General features: G+C 41.5%; 1 protein-coding gene across 2 annotated transcripts in view; it reads right to left on the minus strand.

Annotated features, from left to right (window-relative positions):
- The window catches only part of STON2 (stonin 2), a 79,260-nt gene that overhangs the window by 50,046 nt on the left and 11,151 nt on the right, over positions 1 to 18,063 (minus strand). For both annotated transcript variants that reach the window (XM_040601525.1, XM_040601524.1), the window contains 3 exons: positions 11,256 to 11,466; positions 10,560 to 10,814; positions 4,327 to 4,524 (listed from right to left, as the gene is read on the minus strand). In XM_040601525.1, the coding sequence (XP_040457459.1) occupies positions 4,327 to 4,524; positions 10,560 to 10,814; positions 11,256 to 11,343 (541 nt within the window). In that variant the 5' untranslated portion in view covers positions 11,344 to 11,466. The remainder of the gene's footprint in view (positions 1 to 4,326; positions 4,525 to 10,559; positions 10,815 to 11,255; positions 11,467 to 18,063) is intronic.

Here is an 18,063-nt window from a genome sequence, read left to right on the forward strand (position 1 = left end):
TGCAGTTCTGGGTGGAACCAAAAGTTACTGGTGGTAACCATCAGAGTATGCTATTTTCCCCCTTGCTCTGGTAATTAACACTGAGTATCTTCAGAGCTTGTTTCTGGTATTCAGTGCACAGCTGTATGATCTGTTCAAAACTGCTTGTTTGAAACCTAAAGAATACCATTCCTGCAACTATCAGATCAGGACTTGGTACCTAGCTGGCTACAGTTACAGAAAAAAATATTTGCAAAAGAAATACTACAGAAAAAAATATTTGCAAAAGAAATACTGCAGAAAAGCATCAGGAAAAGGTTTGAAAAGTTCATATTTTCCCTCCATCACTTTCAAGAAGTAGCTGGAGCTCAAGCTTGCCAGAACTGTCATCTCTAAGTTTTAAAACAGAAGCAGCAGAACGCCCTTAAACCACGCAATTTACTTTGAAAATAACAACGTTCTCAGAATTAATTCCTTGTGCTATTTATTAACTTTCTGGATTTTGAGCAGTTAGGGGTCACACATGCAACCTTCTATTTCCAAATATGCAGATGTTTTCAGAAAATAACAACATAGCGATTTCCTCAGTATCCCAATAGTCCCAGAGCTCCAAGAGAATGCCAAACAGAACAACTGGTCAGCAAACTGAATCGTCCACGGCAAACATGGCGTAGCTGCAGCTGTCCTAAGATACAAATCACAACAGAAGCAACAACAGAACTAACATCAACACACCTAAAATAGCTATCACAAAACTCGTCTACAAGGCTCATCAGCTTTTTATATACGCACGCACACAGAACATTCTTGTATTACGTAGATTATATAGTCTATTAAATTTATAATACAACATGTAGTTTATATAAGCTATATATTTGCATATATTGTATTTTATTGTATGTGTATTGATAATATGTAATCATTTTTATTTTGTAAGTCAATATTTAATTCTTATTTATAAAAATAAAAATTAATTTAGAGATGAATGATGAAACGCAGAAATCCCAGTCATGCTGGAAGGTATTTGTGCACAACCTCAGAACAGATCCCAGCGCTCCCAGATCTATAATCACAGATAAAAGAAGGTCTTTCCCTTGCTCCTAAAATAGCACACACACACACACACCCCAACAAAGATGAAGATAATATAAATGGCTTCTTGGTGCCAGAGCTTGAAGTGTACATCTTCCAGCTACACTTAGATTGAAAAGCAGATCTTCTGTTTCAGCTCTGCTCGTGCAATATTTACCTTCACCGCTTGAACTCTGCTACCTTCACAGGGTGTCACTGAGCTTATCCCAATCTCCTCAGTTGGGAGGATTTCTGCAGTTTCCCCCCCCCCCCCCCCGTAAGGGTAAAACTCTCAGGCTGGGATCATTCAGGTCTTTACCATCTTTCTCAGGTATCTTCCCAGGTCATATCTTACATAAACACATGTGCCAGATGAAGCTCAATCCCATGGAATTGTTTTACACTCCCATCTTGTGTCAGTTGTGAGAAAGTTGATTCCTGGCCAGTTTCACCTGCTTGGAGCCCACCAGCCCTGAGCACCAAGACGTGCATTCTCACCGCTGGGACTCTGCTCCGTGTGTACCTGCAGTCAGAGCCGCCTCAGGCTCTCACACAAAACCCCGTGCCCTGAACTTTGACAAGCAGTTCATGCTTAAGCATTTTACATGCAGGATAAATTCAAGCCAACTCCTGAAATTATGGAACAGAGTATTCTGTATTCTCTTCTGTGTGGTTCAGGCAACAAAAATTCACCATGGCTAAAATAGTTATTTTACTCAGTCTCTGACCGCTGAGTAAAATTTTTCACACTTTTTCTCACTTGCAACAATATTAAACCCAAGCTATTCTTATAGACCTGACTCTTTACCATCACTAAGTAGATAAAAAACAAATTATTTCTTATTTTCATTGGATTTTTTAATAGTGAAATGAATCTGCTGGTTTTTTCCCTCCATCAAGCTTGACCTTGGAATCAACATACTGGCTAACAGCCAATGTGACTTCACCATCACATAGAGCGTGAGGATTCCTCTCTTTTCCTTCATGGGAAAAAATACATGTTATTTCATTGCTTTGATGGAGCCTTCAAACTCCACTACAGATTGAGGCAACCAGTCTTTTGAGAAGAGAAATGCAAATCAAATGCTTGAATCAAGTCAGGCTTGAATAACTGAGTTTCTGGAGAGGGACAGAAAGGAAGGAGAGAAGAAAGTTATCGTGCATTTTTGTCCACTTATGCACTGTGAGGGCGGGATGAAGGTGGAATGAATATCAGAAAAGCAGCCAGAACTGTACAGCAGTTCCATGGCCACCAGGTCCTCAGCTCCCCAACCTCCACAAACCTTGCCTGATGCCAGTAGGCACCTTGTAGTGTGGGCTGTGAGCCGCTCCATGAACAGGAACAAGCAGATGCACTTCGTTCATGGTGCCCTTGTGCAAACTCCATACCTAGCGGTAGGAAGACTCAATGTATTTCTTATTTCAAGTTCCACTACCACTAAGATAGTGTATCTTATGTTTTAGCTAATGACACAGCCTTGCCTATATTACCTACTTCTTTACTTTTAAAACATTATAAGTGATTGGAATGATTTTTTGTACCTGTTTCGCTAAAAAATGTGTCAGTTTGTGACTGACTGGGAAAGAAAGAAGAGTAAGAAGGCTGCACATAAAGCTTTTACTGAAGTATCAACCTCTCTTTTGGTCATATATAGTAAATAATTCCATATGTATGCCTGTGATATACAGCAGCACTTTTGCTTTTCATTTCTCCATATGATGTGAAGTTATATATAAACTGTGCATCCGTCATTTCCCTTGTCCATGTGGAGACAGTCCCAGTGACAACAGCCACCCTTTCTTTGGTAACCTATACCAAATCAACAAACCAAAACTATCCAACACATACTCCAGATGAAAACTCTTACTACACTTCACCCTAATAGACATGAGCTCGTCAGGATAGACCTGATGCCCATGCTGGCATCCAAACCGCTGGCACATGATGCCAGCTTGTGTATTCTACCTTTCTACCAGCGGTTTCCAAACTCAGACACACAGACGAGTATGCTAAAATAAAAACAGTCAGACAGACTTGTGGTAACTATTACCTGAAGAAAGAAAGGTCTCTACTTTTCCAAAGAAAATACTACTTCTCCACAAATCTTTTGTCTTAAGCACCCAGCCAGTACCTACTGTGCTGCTGAGTACGAACCTGCCTTGATATCCAACCCAGTTTCACTGACCCATCAATATTCTTTTCAGGTGATGTATGCATATGTTTCTCACAGAAGGGACATACGAACTCGCTGGGGCTTAAGAAGTCCATTCTCCCCAAACAGATCTTATTTTGCACATATTATTACATTCACCACCTGAGAAAAAACATATTAAATACCTCCCATGTCTGAGCTATCATGACACCAGTGAATCATTTCTCATCACCAAGCTGGGTAGCTACTGACCTTCCTCAGCTTGACGTGAACAGCTTCCAACATACTGCAGGTGCTTCCTCCTGGAGCTGTGTATTTTTTCCCTTTTTATGTTCCGACATGCCAGCTCTTTTTAAGCTCTGTGAAAGTCTGCTTTGTCATTTAAGAGTTCTCATCTGTCCAATTCTGCATGACAGGGGTAGCATCACTCTGCTTTTTTCTCCCTGCTTCAGAGACCATCTAGAGTACAACCAGGGAGCAACGAGCTACAATGCCATGCAGCACTTTTTTCCACCACAGTCAGGATGCCATCTGAATAGATCCCTACAAGGTCAGATAAAGGATCCTTAAATGATCAAAATTTGCTGCTGAATCACCCTCTGTCATCTCTTACACTCTCTCTGCATTACCTTAAAGTAACAGTACAAAGCACAGTGCAAAGAATACATCCAGCAGCCTGGATCTGTGACTTGGCACTCACTAAAACAGAGAGGGGCATGCAGAGCTAGACCTGCCTCAGCTGAATACACTGGTGAATTCAGAAAACTGCTGCACAGAAGTTCAGGAAGGGCATCCAGCCTCTCCCACAATACAGTGAGACCTAGCTCCTAGATAAGATGATGTGGTATGTGAAAACCTGAAATGCTCCAACATATCACTCGGACAAGTCCACCAACAGGTACACAGTCGCATTAGGATCTCACTTTGGGAGCCTGCCTATATCAGGCATGTGTCAAAACCAGGTGGGACTTTTTGGGAATTGGACTAGAATGAAGTGTTAGTCTGCCTAATCCTTCAGTTTATTCTTTATGCTTTGGATCTGTTCCCTGTAGCTCACTTCTGAGCACTGAGTTTGAGCAACATCAAAAAGATCGAGATGGAAGCTTGAAGGCTTCCCTCTTACCAGCTGAATCTGCTGCAGATGTTCTACCACTGGTCAAGTCCTCAGTATTAATTGACTGCAGATCTGTGTAGGAGGGAGCAATGCTTGGGCTGCTGGTGTCCTCCGAGTTGGTTGTCCAGCTGCTCTCTGAGGCACGGGCTTGCCTCTCAGAAGAGTTGGAGGAGGGAGAAGTCCAACTGGGTGCTTTCGATGGAAACACTGGATGCAGAAAACAGATAGGTATTGGTTAGAGACTTACCAGGCAATCTTCCAGATCACAACTATTCCAAAGACACACTATATCAATGTATTGAAACTCTGTAAATATAAATCCCAACACCCACAGCAACACAGTTATGTTCTAACAAACACACAGAACTTCACCAGTGCCTGGCATCGTTACCCTCCAGTACTTCTTAACTGTCTGCCTTAGATCCCATACTGCTGGCAGCCATATGTGTTCCTGTTCAAGTACTGCAGAAGCTGTGACTTCTCAGAACAGGAAGATTTCATGTTTCTGCCACAGCTGACAAGATCTGAATATCTGTGTTGTGCAACACACTGGAGTTTTTATAGTACCACGTATTTTTATAAAGTGATTTTACTGTATTTAATTAAGTATTCCCTATCTGTGACACCCACTCAAATGCAGTCAACATCTCAGGAATGCTCCACATGGGAGGAGCAGTATAAAAATAAACTGAGATCGACCTATTGATGTGAACTAGAAATGGCTTTTGTTTCTGAACATGCAAGATGGAGTGCCCAGTCTGAATAAACTACATAATATTTCTGCTCAGTGTCGGGCAAAAATCCTGTTCTAATCACTTGCCAGACTTGTATGTCAAACAGTTAAGTCCTGCCTAACCATCATCCAGAGCTCAGAACACAATCTTATACATCCACTGTTATGAATTTGTATTGTATACTCTTTGCCCACAATATCACTCAAATGTTAGGAAGAATGGGTGACTCCAGTGAAGAATTTTTTTAAAAAATAAAAATTAAAAAAAAAAATCTGGTAAAAAAATAATCTTCCTGAACTAAGGAAAGGTGTATTGGTAGAGACTAATACTAATTTAATGTCAGCATAACTGTTTTCTAAGTACATCTTTTTTTTGTTTGTCTTTTAAATCAACAAAGATCTCCATGCACCCCAAATCTTGCAGTTACAGCAGAACTACTAACAGAGAGGTTCTCTTCTCAGCATGTAACACATAAACAACCCCTCTTAAGTTGACAGATACTTTGGAAGAAAATGGCAAATTAATGTTAAAAGAGGATTTGGCACACTCTACTCCAACCACGTCGTGTGATGGGACACTACCTCATTATGGAAACCTTGCTGTGTGCACAGAGGGAATATCCAGTGCTCCCTGCCTTGCCAGTCGAGAAGTGCAAATTTGTTTTATACAGCTGCACTGTTACCCTCAGGTAAGCTGGCACTAATACATTTATATTTGTACAGCTGTAAGCCAATGTACTAAGCTGCCTCTGAGTCGAGTCATCCCTAAGGATAAGGAACTGAAAGTCAGGAGATCTGTCTCATCACACACATTGACAGTTGTGTCAGTGACGTGACCAAACCCCCCTCATTTCTCCCTCCAGTAATTCTGCACTGTGTCGTGCTCGATGGCTGCAGAGAAAGGATGACAAGTGTACAATTACAATCTGTCAGTCCCTTTCTTAGCCCTTTTGTTAAACATGGCATGAGGCATCTGAAAAGCCACCCTTAAAACTTCACCTGAAATTGCTTTGACAGAGTGTTTTATTAGGACACAGAGGACAAGCTTAAAAGCTGAGCTCCATACCTGAACCAGTAGCAACAGCCAAGTTATTCTGAAGTGAGGTTTATATCTGGAATTCTAGAAATTGTAGAATCATTTTAGAAAAACATCTTAGATTTGCAGTGGTTGGGTTTTTTTTTCATTTAAAGTCAGTCACAGCAATATGAAAAACACAAGCTAATTATGAAATGTTATGTGTTTCTAAACTCACATACTGTCACAACTTGTTTTGTGCTTTCCAAAAGCAATTTTTGACTAAGAGGGAGACTGACTGGAATAATTTTGCAGAATACTTCTTAATAAGGGCAAATTAATTTTATTCCATGGAAGTGGTGCCACTTTGAAAGAAAAGATTTATTTTTTTTCTAAAGAAAGAGACTTGCACTTTGGAAAACCGTAACCATGGACAGGGTTTTTTGCCACATTTGTTCTTTAAAATCTTACCAGTTGACTTCGCTCTATAACTGTTCTAGGTTCCCCAACACTAACTCTTGGAACTGGTAAAAGAGCATTTTCCCCTGCGCTGAGCCAAACAACTGTATCAATCTCAAAATGCAAGACAAGCAAAACTAAACATCTACAAACGTTTAAGTCCTCCTTCAGATGCTCCTGCTTTCCAGATTCCTGGAAATGCTGAAATCAAATTCCTAAATAATGTAAGGGTTTTTTTCCCCTAGAAATTTGGAATTTGGTATCTTATGCCAATAGATGCAGACTCACAGCCTTTCAGCTGCAGGAATCTGTTTATGCTGAAAGACCAGTGCCAGAACTGTCCCTAACATGCAAATCCTGTAGCATCCTGAAAATCAACTCGTCGTTTCCCAAGCTGAAAAATGTTTCCTTCCACATGCATTCTACTTTTCTTGAGTGTTCGTTCCTAATATAATGGATTGGCTTTTAATATGCAGATTTACCTTTAAGCACTCATTCCTCTCTGATGTTTTGAGGACCATTCCTTGATCCTTACACTGTATTACAATCAAACTTGTTAGGATCATTTCCTATCGCAGAGGACTTCACATTTTTCTGATTTTAGGGCAGCATCATAGTCTAGTTTTCAGCTGCTGATCTCGTGTTGCATGTACGTCCTATTTTCAGACAGAACAGCATAAAATGGTTAAACCGAGATTTGCCTTACTGTGGGATAGCCTCCCAAGGAACATGGTAGGACTCCAAGTTACTTGAGCCTTTTAGAACCAGACAAAGCTCTTGGGAAGAAGCGGGGGGAGCTGGGAAGGGGGTGCGTGTAGAACAGATGATGTAACAGATCTTGCCTTGCTCTAATTTTGGTGCTTTGCTGAATACCTCATTGAATTTAAGAGTGCAGCTAACACCGATACAAGTATGAGACCTCGAGCTGGAGACCCATTGTGTAACAAATGCAAATGTTGTGTCACCAGCTGGCTGTGATCATTTTACAGATTATGTAATGTTTGTGATAGGAACTTCTGAGGGACCCTAAAAATCTCATTTTTCACTTCTGCAGTATTAGTTTGATGAGTTTGACTGCCCTGATAGTAACTATGAGAAAAATCAAATTTCTTCTTTTCCCAGCGAAATGAAATGAGGAAGAGGGCACCACAATGCATCATTTCTGTGACTAAATATTTCTGTGGCGTTGCTCAAGAGTTACTGCTTCCCAGAGAGAAATCCATATGATTTCACAGCTGTCAGTTATCTATGCATATAGCTGAAAAGCAGAAATATTTTGCCTAGCATTTACTCAGGTTCAGGCAGAGAATTACAAGAATGTCCTAAATAATTTCCACTATGAGGCTTACAATGGGTGCTTTTCATTTATATATCTCAGGTTTTGACCTTTCTTCTCACCTTCCAAATTCTTTGCCTGTGTTTTCAGCCCTGTTTCTTGCTATCAGTCCCCCTAATTTCTGCTCCCTTAATAACATCTTCATTTTTTCCAGGACAACAAGGGTCCAGCATCAGCCTTGGTTTTCTTTTGAACATGCTTCCTATAGGATAACCACTACATGGCAATTGTCTTCAAATTTCTGTTCTTTTAGACTGTGAGCGCTTTGGGACAGAGACTTTCTTTCAGAGGAGCCTGCACAAAAATACTTTAGCCTTAAGGTCAGAGTAAGACAGCACATCTCTCTTCTAGGCCCCATCCTCTCCAGTCTCACAGCACTCTGGAAATGCCACTTCGCAAGCCCTTTTCAAAATGTGTTTCCAGGCAGCCTGGCCATCAGCCTGAGTAATTATCTAGTCAGCAGTGCAGCTGCTTCAGCATGGACAGAGAGACAGATGATTTCCTAACAGTGTGGGAGCCCCAACAGGAACACGGCCGGGGATGCTGAGCCGTCAGGACATTGCTCTTCACAGCTGCCTGCACAGGAAACAGATTTCAAACGTCTCCATCCTTCTCACACACCGATCTGTCTGTCTGTACTTGGCCTTCATACTCTTCCCCTCCACATCTGGCTATTTGCTGTTGTTCTTATGTGGGCTCTTTGCTACTGAAAATGAATAACTGCTGTCACCACAGGCTTTCCACTGCGCGTGTCAGTGTGTTGTGGTTATAACACAAAGTCTCCAGCTTTGCTGCCCCCCACAGAAAAAAAGACATGGCCTGTGGATTAATTGAGAACAAGAAGGCTGAAGTTTATCCTACCTTTTGCTGTCAAATATCCCTTAGAGTAGAGGGCCAGAGACAAAAAGCTGTCACCTCTTCTGCCCCACCACCTCCCCTTTAGAGGCTGTCAGTTGCAATGATCTGGCCATTTATAATACAGGGTCCAGAACAGGAGCGGGACTAACTCATAAACAAGGATTTTAAAGTATCAACATCACCATCACCTCCTTAGGGTTCCTGTGTAGTTAGAGAGTAACAGCCTCCCACACAAGAATTACATGGAGTACATCCTGATCTGGCTGCCGGGGGAACCATCCTCCTCCAAGAATCTCAGTCAGACGTTAGAAGTTAGTGTGTAAATACTCCCAAAGTGGCACAGATCACTTAGGACAAGCCTTTATGCTGGCACAAATTAGTGTCTTCTTCAAAACTGCAATGCTTTTGGAAAGCCTCCTCTGATCCCCTCTTTTGGATATCCTAGACCTCTGCCTACAACCTAGCATCCCCTGTGACTGAAACCAAGAGGCAGTGCTTCTGCTAAGCACATACCTTAAGACTGGGCCGCATCCCTTTAAGGATGGGAAATCAAGTAATACACCGTGGAAGAACATACAGTGTCAGAGTAACCAACAGCTCCATTTGAAAAAGTATGTGGCTGTATGAATAAAAGTAAGGATGAAATTTAGTAATAGAGAGGTAGAGCACCTCAGTTTTACAGACTTAGTTACAGGTGCTCTTCCTTTTCTCCTCATCACCAGGATCGGCAACATTTACAAGTAAGAAGAATAGCCGACAATAAAGATAAGATGGTGTTAAGCAGATCTTAAGAGAAACGTCTTTCTGCTTGAAGATTCACCCACTTCTCCTGCGCAAGGGTCTAACCACCATCTCAGACTAGCCTGTAGCACCCATAGAAAGAGCAGATGGAAAACTCCTCAGTTTTACCCAAAACCCAACCCAAACCCACCAATCCAAGTTTTCTGACACAAGTACTGTTCATGTCATGGGGAGTATCTGATAGACTCTGTGAGCAGAGTAAAGCTGCAACTCTTTAAACTACTTTAATAACTAGTAATGAAGTGGAATTAAGAGCAAATCTCAATTTAAACATGAAAAAGTAAACTAATGGTTTTTTGAGCAATTACTTCGTAGCCTGATGTGAGGAGGGACAGAAGTCTGTTCGTACAGAAAAGCTAGAAGTTCATGTAGTTCATTATCTGTTAGCATAGGCTGAAGAGGCAAGCCAGAGCCTTTACATGTGTGTTTAAATTATATGAAAGAACTTTTACATTTGAAGAAAAGTGCATGCAGTCCTGGAACTCGGCTTAATTTCAGTTGTCTTTGCAATTATCCAGCTGCTAAATCATAGCATGAAAGGACAGCAGAAAGTACCGATGGGCACTGGCACACTAGTTGTTAGTCTCGTTAAGCTTCTGGCAAAAACCGCATGGGGACTATGAGCAGATAAAGACTATGAACACGGAGGTCAGTGATCACCTTTCTTTCCGTTCCAGATTAGAGAGGCAAACATGGTTCAGACTGTTCAGATGGCTGTTCATACCTGCATGTAAGAAATGTCACTACTGAAAACACAACTATGCTGTTTTCCCATGAATGCATTTTGGCAGTCTCCAGGGTCAAGGCATAGGTGGAATGAATCATAGAAGCCTTTCGTTTTCTTCACGAAAAGAGAAGTTCAACCCAGAACAAAATTATGAGCCCTTTTTGAAACTCTGATAACATCAATTGTGTTAAAATACAATACAAACTAGTCAAAGTTCAGCTTTTCAGAAATCAAAGAGCAAGGAAAAAATCCTGTAGCCTCTCACTGTATTCTGTTATGTTACTGGAATGACATTTTCATGCATTTGCCTCACCTGCTTGTGTGTTGGTCGATGAAACACTGGTCCATGGTGCATCTTCAAACTGAACCCAAGCACTGATGGATGACGACAGATCAGTGCTGGGACACACATGGTTCCCAAGCAAAGCAGCATCCACCTTGGGTCGGTCAGCTGCATCTTCTAGCTCTGTGTGGGAGAGGTCTTGAAATTCTCCATCCACGTTGTGGTTCTCTTCTGAGGAGGTTTCTGAGGAAGAAAAACATTTCTCCAGAGGCTCCTCAGCACTACCTAAAATAGAGACAAAATAGAAAGATAGGTAGGACTCACCGTTACTTCATGGGTTTTTTTTATTGAAATATCTGAAGTTTTCCATTAAATGTAGGTAGAAAAATTTCCTTCACCTAAGGTAGTATTTAGACTAACACTGGGTATAGTTTTGCACTCGACTATAACAGGTGCGACTTCCTCTATGATTGGTTGGATACTGCCTTGAATCTCAAAGGACAGATCCAAACCCTGTAATAGACCTATGCTAAGGAAATCTCACATTAAAAGAATATTTTACATTTTTGGCCCAAATTCTATTACATAGGGACAGCAGGAGATAATTATACCTGTGCACATACTGCTTCCACTTAGAAGGCAAGCTCTGTGATGCTAGATACATGACAGCAGATGGTCTAATTCAAACAAGGTCTCACAAGGTTCAAAGAAAATCAAATAGCTTACCTCGGGGGGTAACAGGGAGGAGCAGCTCATCAGCAAAGGACACCCACTCAGACTGGTGGGAGGCAATGACACTAGACAGAGACGTCATATTCGCAGCAGGCTACTCATCTTCACTTGGGGATTGTAAGGAGAAAGCAGAATGGAAGAGGTACGGTGAAGATGAGCCACTAAGGGAAAACACCTCCTTTGCACTTCCTTTTCTTTTCAAGTGCTGTTAAGATAAGAAAGAAGTAAACTATGTCTTTCAGAAAATTAAATGGGAGAAATGAGTGCCACCATTTTAATAATACAGAATACTAAACCAATTTATATACCACAGGCACAGTACTGTCAAAAGTACTGCCACTTTTGAAACAGGAATGTCACCTGCATCCAGGAGGGCTACACTTGAGCAACTCTTTGATTAAAGTATCTGAGGGTCTTCAGACATCCTCATGTTACAACAGTCGAACGCTAAAAACAATGTTTTATTCCTTATTCTGGGAGCCATGCTTCTCATAACCCCAGCAAGTGAGGTGATGAGGAGATTCTCTCAGTTTTAGCAGATTTGGTTATGATGTAACTCAATCCCATCTCCAAGACATCAGCATGTCCTTGCCCACCTTGCTACTTAAAGTGTCTGATCCTTCTCAAGGGCAAGCAATAAGCTGCATGGCTCGTTACCAGTAATATTAATGAAGCTGGTTCCGGGATGGGTTGCCCATGATTCTCACCATGATCTGGGTATGAAGGGATGACCCTCTCAGCTAGCTGCACTTACAACTCTGCCGCATGACTGGAATTTCACGTTTTCATTTTAAAAACCAGCGTCTTAGATCTTGTCTGGAGGTAAGCATGATTTTGCTGTTGCCCAGCAAATATTTTCACATGCACAGCAACTTTAATTAGCATGCACTCCAATAGGACTTACTCCACACAGATCTAGGAACCTGCTAGGTGGAATGGGGCACTGCAGAGTGCTCTGGTTGTTGGCCAGTAACTGGGAAGATCAGGTGCAGGGAGAGAAATTCCCCCTGACAAGCACCCGTGACTGCCTCAGATTTGCAGACCACTTAAAAACTCTCAAGAGGACAATTGCCTCCTCCTAGGGAAGCTGTGAATTCCATCCCCTATTATCTCAAGCATTGAAGCTGTTGTTGCCATGGTATTCAAGTACCAGAAAATACTAAAACTCAGACTTGGTTATTTTCAAGAGCTTGAAGTGGCATCTCTTGGCCTGCTGTCTCTCACCTAACTAAACGTGGTTTTGGGAGTGAAATCATGTTGGTGTACAAGAACGGATGCTTCACTGAGACTTCTCTTTACCCTACATTAACAACATTTAGGTCCAAAGAGCAGACTGATATTTAAATGCATTCACTCTTTAAGAATTTTCTGCAGGAAGTAGATCATTAAATGGCTTCCAATACGATCATTCTCTTCAGGGCCACAAAGTTGTTAGTCTGCTGAAGGCAGGTCAGCAAATAAAAGCTGCATGAAAAAGCTGAAAATTTCAAAAGTGTGAAGTCACAAAACAGCCTGACACCCAGAGAGAATTCATGGGTTCATGTTCATTGTATGAAGACTAATCTTTTCAAGCAGAATCAAGCAGAAAATGTACAGTTTTCTGCCAACGCAGGAAAGGATTCCTGAAGACAATCCTGATGGTGAAGTGCAATTTGCCAGAAGATTGAGCCCCTCTCTGTAGACTTCCCAGAGCCTGTGGCCACCCCACAGCCAGTCAGTCACCTTGCATCTCTTTCCCTTGTTACACAACCAATTCCCAAATGCTGGAGGAGCAGCTGCATTGAGCCTCATCCCCTTTTCCTCCGCTCCCATGGCAGGACGTCTGCCTTCACGTGGTGTGGGCAGACACCTTTGCCCGCCTCGCACAGCACCCATTTTGGGTGCTATTAACAGAAACTACAAAGCTAAACATTGAGGCAAGCTAAGAAAAAAAGAATAATCAGATGTTTAGGGTCACTTAGATACCATAGGAGGGAAGAAGAGGATGACCTCGGTAACTTGCTTTCTTCTGTGACCAATTAAACTGTTTGTTTTGGGCATGTTTAAATAGCTGTAACCAAGCCTTCTTTTCCCAAACAACTGAATACTGACGTCTCCTTTCTCCTGGAAAAGTCCTGACAGAATCATGAAATGGCAGGAAATGAAAAAAGAAAACAGTTTATTTTGCCCTTAATGCACAGGGACTGCAGTAGAGCTCCTTTTCTTTAAATGTCAAGGGGAAAAAGCCCCATGAAAAGCAGCAAGAAAATGGCCTGCCTGAGTTGTTCAAATATGTGGGAAAATTACACTATTATTTTAGGATGAATTTGCTCTTTTACCCTACTGCCCCGTGACAAACTTATTTTTCTAAATCCACGCAGTACCAGACAGCAAAACATAACACCTTAACATGGACAGTGAGAACCACGAGCCCAGACAAGCATCAGAGCACTGTGCAGTGCAGCACAAAGCACATACTGCAGCTATACAACTTCCCCACAGCTGGAATTTTCTACAGACTTCCCAAGTTTGGTAAATAAAAGATTGTGTTGACTTATCAGGGTTATCACAACTTTTAGACAAGCAGTCTGAAAGAAAGTCAGCCTGAGTAGATCATAATGTCAAAGATGCTCAGAATAGAGGCACTCTGAGGATGCATATATTAGGATGAAAAAAAAAAAAATATTAAAAAGGACAGACTTTTGCATTCTGTCTGCTCTCACAAAAAAGCATCAATCCCACCCCCGACCTAAATGTCTGTACAGAATTATGAATCATGTATAACTAACTCCTGTGCAGACTATGTGGAAAGGATACAACTTCATCCCCACATTATTTTTCACCTCTCTTCACTTTCCAAAATCCTCCTTAGAAAAAAGCCTAAGCCAACCCCACTGTGAACCAAGGAGCCTTACCCAGCACAATACCAACAGCATCATGTATTCAGTTAACACAACTGAATCTGCAGAACTACTACAAAAGTACACGAGTCTCCAGACTCGTACGTTTGTACATCTCCAGGCTCCATATTTGACACTGTGGATAAACCCGAATCCTCTCCATAGCAAAGCAATCAACACCTGCTATTTCAACACTGCATTGAATATTCTGCAAGTAAATTCTGAAGGTTTTCTCCCTGTCCTTCAGACTTCTCAAACATCCATGGCTATTCCTAAAGAAATAGATTTCAGAGCCTACAAGTACTAAGGGAACAAATGGACCCTCTGTAGTCCAAGTAAGCTACAGTTAAAGCAAAAGTTTACGCTGTAGAGCCCAAGCAAAAGGAGGCAGAAACACCTTTCTTGGAACAAGATATTCCTAGGCCAGGCCAGCATTACATCTTTCTACATGAACGGGATTTGGATCTGTTTAGATTTTGTTACTTCTGGATTTGTATTATTAATGTCCATTAAACTTTTGGTGCTGATTTGGTTAAAAACAAAAGTGAACTAATTTATCAGAGTTTTGGTAAAAAAATTGTGAATCAAAAGTTTGTTTGTTTGTTACTATTACACAGTAAATACAAGGCAACGCAGATGTCATGCATGCTGACCCCAACGATCCCCACCATCAATTCCAGTGCAGTGACTTGACCATGAGGCAATGAAACTCTTTAAGAAGCTGAAATTTCTGCTTCAGGTGTCCCTTTTTTACATTACAGTTTCACACTGGGACATGTAAATCTGAGTGACAAGGGGGTGAGAGTTATTTACAGTTCTCCAAAGGGCAGAGATCATAGGCATTTCTTCTTTGTACAACTCTACTCCAGCAACAGATGAAAAGATGTATCACCACCTTTCTCCCTTTAGTTTGCCAAGCCACATGTGACACAACTATCTTGTGCCAGAAGTCTCACACTCAGCACCTTGTACAAGGAGCCCTCTCTTTAGGTGGGACTTTTACACACCAGATGAGTACAAACACCAGCAGTAGTAACGGCTCACGGCACTGCTGTGAGACACTTCAGAAGTATCTGTATGGAATGGTTTTTGTAAACATACCATTTAAAGTATTTAATTACTCATATGTTTGGACGGCAAACTCGAACATTGTTTCTCAGTGTATTTCAACTCAGTTTAAAAGAAACAGCTTAGCACAGTTAATAATTTTAATCACTAAGGGCAATTTCTCCAATTGCTTCAAGTTAGATACATATGATGCATACTGCAGTAGGCTTTATGACTGCTGCCCAGAATCAGAGATTACAGTTGCATGGAAAAACAGAAGGAGAAAAAATAGAATAAAAATTGAGGGGATTAAAATCAAGTTTTGTTTTGCAAATGTAGGCAGCATCAATAGCAAGTTTGTGCTAAATTTATAGACTAAGTATATTGCCTTACATGGCAGCACCACACTGGAAAAAAATCCCATAATACATACAGTGATACTGGTTTTCTTGCTTATACATGCCCTTAAAACCCTAGGGACCTAAACATTAATTGGTTACTGTACTTTGCATTTGGTTATTGTAAGAGACGAAGGAAGAGTAAACAACTAGACAAGCTGTTAAGTTCCACATAGCAGAACAAGAAACTAAGACAAAGGGACAGTAAAAAATGAGCCTCTGACCATGGCTTTTGTTGTAACAATCAAGTTTCGCTAACACCAGGAAAGTCTCAAGGAAAAATATGTAATTTTATCTTGATCACGTGTTTGGCAAACCTGTACAGACAAAACAAAGTAGCATGAACTGAGGAATGATTGCTGCCTTGGGCAAATCTCCAAGTGAGAGAGAGCTCACAGCTCTTCCTCTCAACTTGGCGTGTAACAAGCACTGACCATCAGCACATCATGACCTGAATAATAAACAAACTCCAAACTGGAAATCTGTTCTCAAGCATCAATAGAAAGTCCCAAGTACTCCAGAGTGCCACAGCAAAAACAAACCCCAGTGACAAACAACAGGAAAAAAACCCAAAATTTGAGAAACCCAATGAAATAAAGGAACTGGATTTGGATTTTATTATTATTTCTGAATTTAGGCTCAGGCCTAAATGCCTGAGCTAAGATTACCTTATGAATGACCTAGATGATGACAGGAATGAAGTCATATTTGGTTATTCAGTTATTGCATTCTTAATATTGTCAGGCCTATTTTTTCCAGGTGCACAGTTCCCCCAGCTTACAAATTGCCCCGAGAAAACCTCTGGTAACATCAGGTTTTAGACCTTATACTGGTTGTAGCTACTTTGATTCATATGTGCCTTTATGTAAACTCCATGACTATAGATGTAGCTTAAGGAGCTCAGTCGCTACCTGGTGCACATCGTGCTCACTTGCATGAAAGCTCTCAATATGTAAGGAAGAACCAGGGCTCAAAGGGACATCCTTTGTGAAACTCCTGCAGCCTCTCTGGAAGCAGGGATGGCTTTGCCCATTACAGGTTACATCTAAGTGTATGTTAACGAGAGCTTTGATAGTGCTCTGTCCTCCAAGCCTGGTCAAACCCACGTTGTGCCATTACCAGGTAGGTCATTACTGCTGTCCCCTGGCAACTTCAGACAGAGATGGAGTGAGGCAGAGTGTGGTAGTAACAGTGCCTAGAGCCATCTGGCATGCTGGACAACAGAAAAGGGGTGAGGGTCTCCCTGAGCACAGGACCCAGCGCAGCCACACCAATTAATGGCCATAACCAATTATTCCAACAGGTATGATCTGTTTAAATCCACACTGCAGGTCACTGGCAGCAGCAGCGTTACAGCTGACGTGACCTGGAATGCCCTTATTTTCTCTAGGCCACAAGAACCCAACCACAAGTACACATCCCAGCTTTGCTAGAAGCTCACATTTCCTGAGAGTAAGAGGAGAGAGCCTGCAGGGGATGTGTTGGTAAGAAAGTGATAAGCATCTCCCTCAGGAATATTTGTGTCAAGGCTAATATCTGAAAGGTCAACAGCTGCTGTTTTCTCTATGCCACAATTTGCCTGCCACAGAAGCTCCTCTGTTTTCCGGACAGACACAGAGAGAGAGGGAAAACACCGAAGATGTTCTCCTGCAGGCAGTACCAGGGTATTTAGGCAGTTCAGAAGGCAATGGTCTCTCTCCTTCTGCCAAGGCCATGCCTCAGAAATACTTCATGGGTTCTGGATGCCTCCTAATGACAGCTGGTCAGACAAGATACTGTTTAGAGGGATTCAAAACCTGATACTGGAGGAAAATTGTACAGCCTCTTTCTCTATTCCTTGTACTTCCCAAATTTGAGAAAGGCACTATAAAAGAGCAGCAATACAGGAAAAGAATGGGAATTTTTTTTTTTTTAATTAGAAGTTATGTATAACAGGCAGAAACCAAGGAAGCATGCCAGACAAAATGTTTGGCAGTGATAGTTCACATCCCCCGTCACATCAGGAAAGTAGAAGCTCTACATTTCAGGACTACAAATGTAGCTCACTGGGTCCATGATGCATTCAAAGTGTAACTGAAGCCTCCAGTCATGCATTAAATCTTGAAGGATAATTTCCCAAACTACCAGCCTTCCAACTCAAACTGAGGCAAAGATCAGTCAAACACTTCTCTTACCATATAGAGCAACAGTGCTTTAGAACTAGACTGGGAAAAGATCACTGAGGAGGCAACATGCATTGTTTAGCAGAACATTTGCATCTCTAAAATCTCGGCTTTTTTTCCTAATCAGTATTGCACAAATAGGAGAAAAAATAAGCAATACACTAATTTAAGGGCTTGACTTCCAAAAGAAAGTCCCATTAATTCAGAATCACTTCACAGATCATTTTTTTCCTCGTTCAGCAAAATCCTGTTGGTAATAACAATAGGCAACAAGAAATCTAAATGCAGTACAGGGGAGGGAAGTTGGTAGCATCCC

Source organism: Falco naumanni, chromosome 7 (assembly GCF_017639655.2).
Source record: "Falco naumanni isolate bFalNau1 chromosome 7, bFalNau1.pat, whole genome shotgun sequence".
Classification (NCBI taxonomy): Eukaryota; Metazoa; Chordata; class Aves; order Falconiformes; family Falconidae; genus Falco; species Falco naumanni.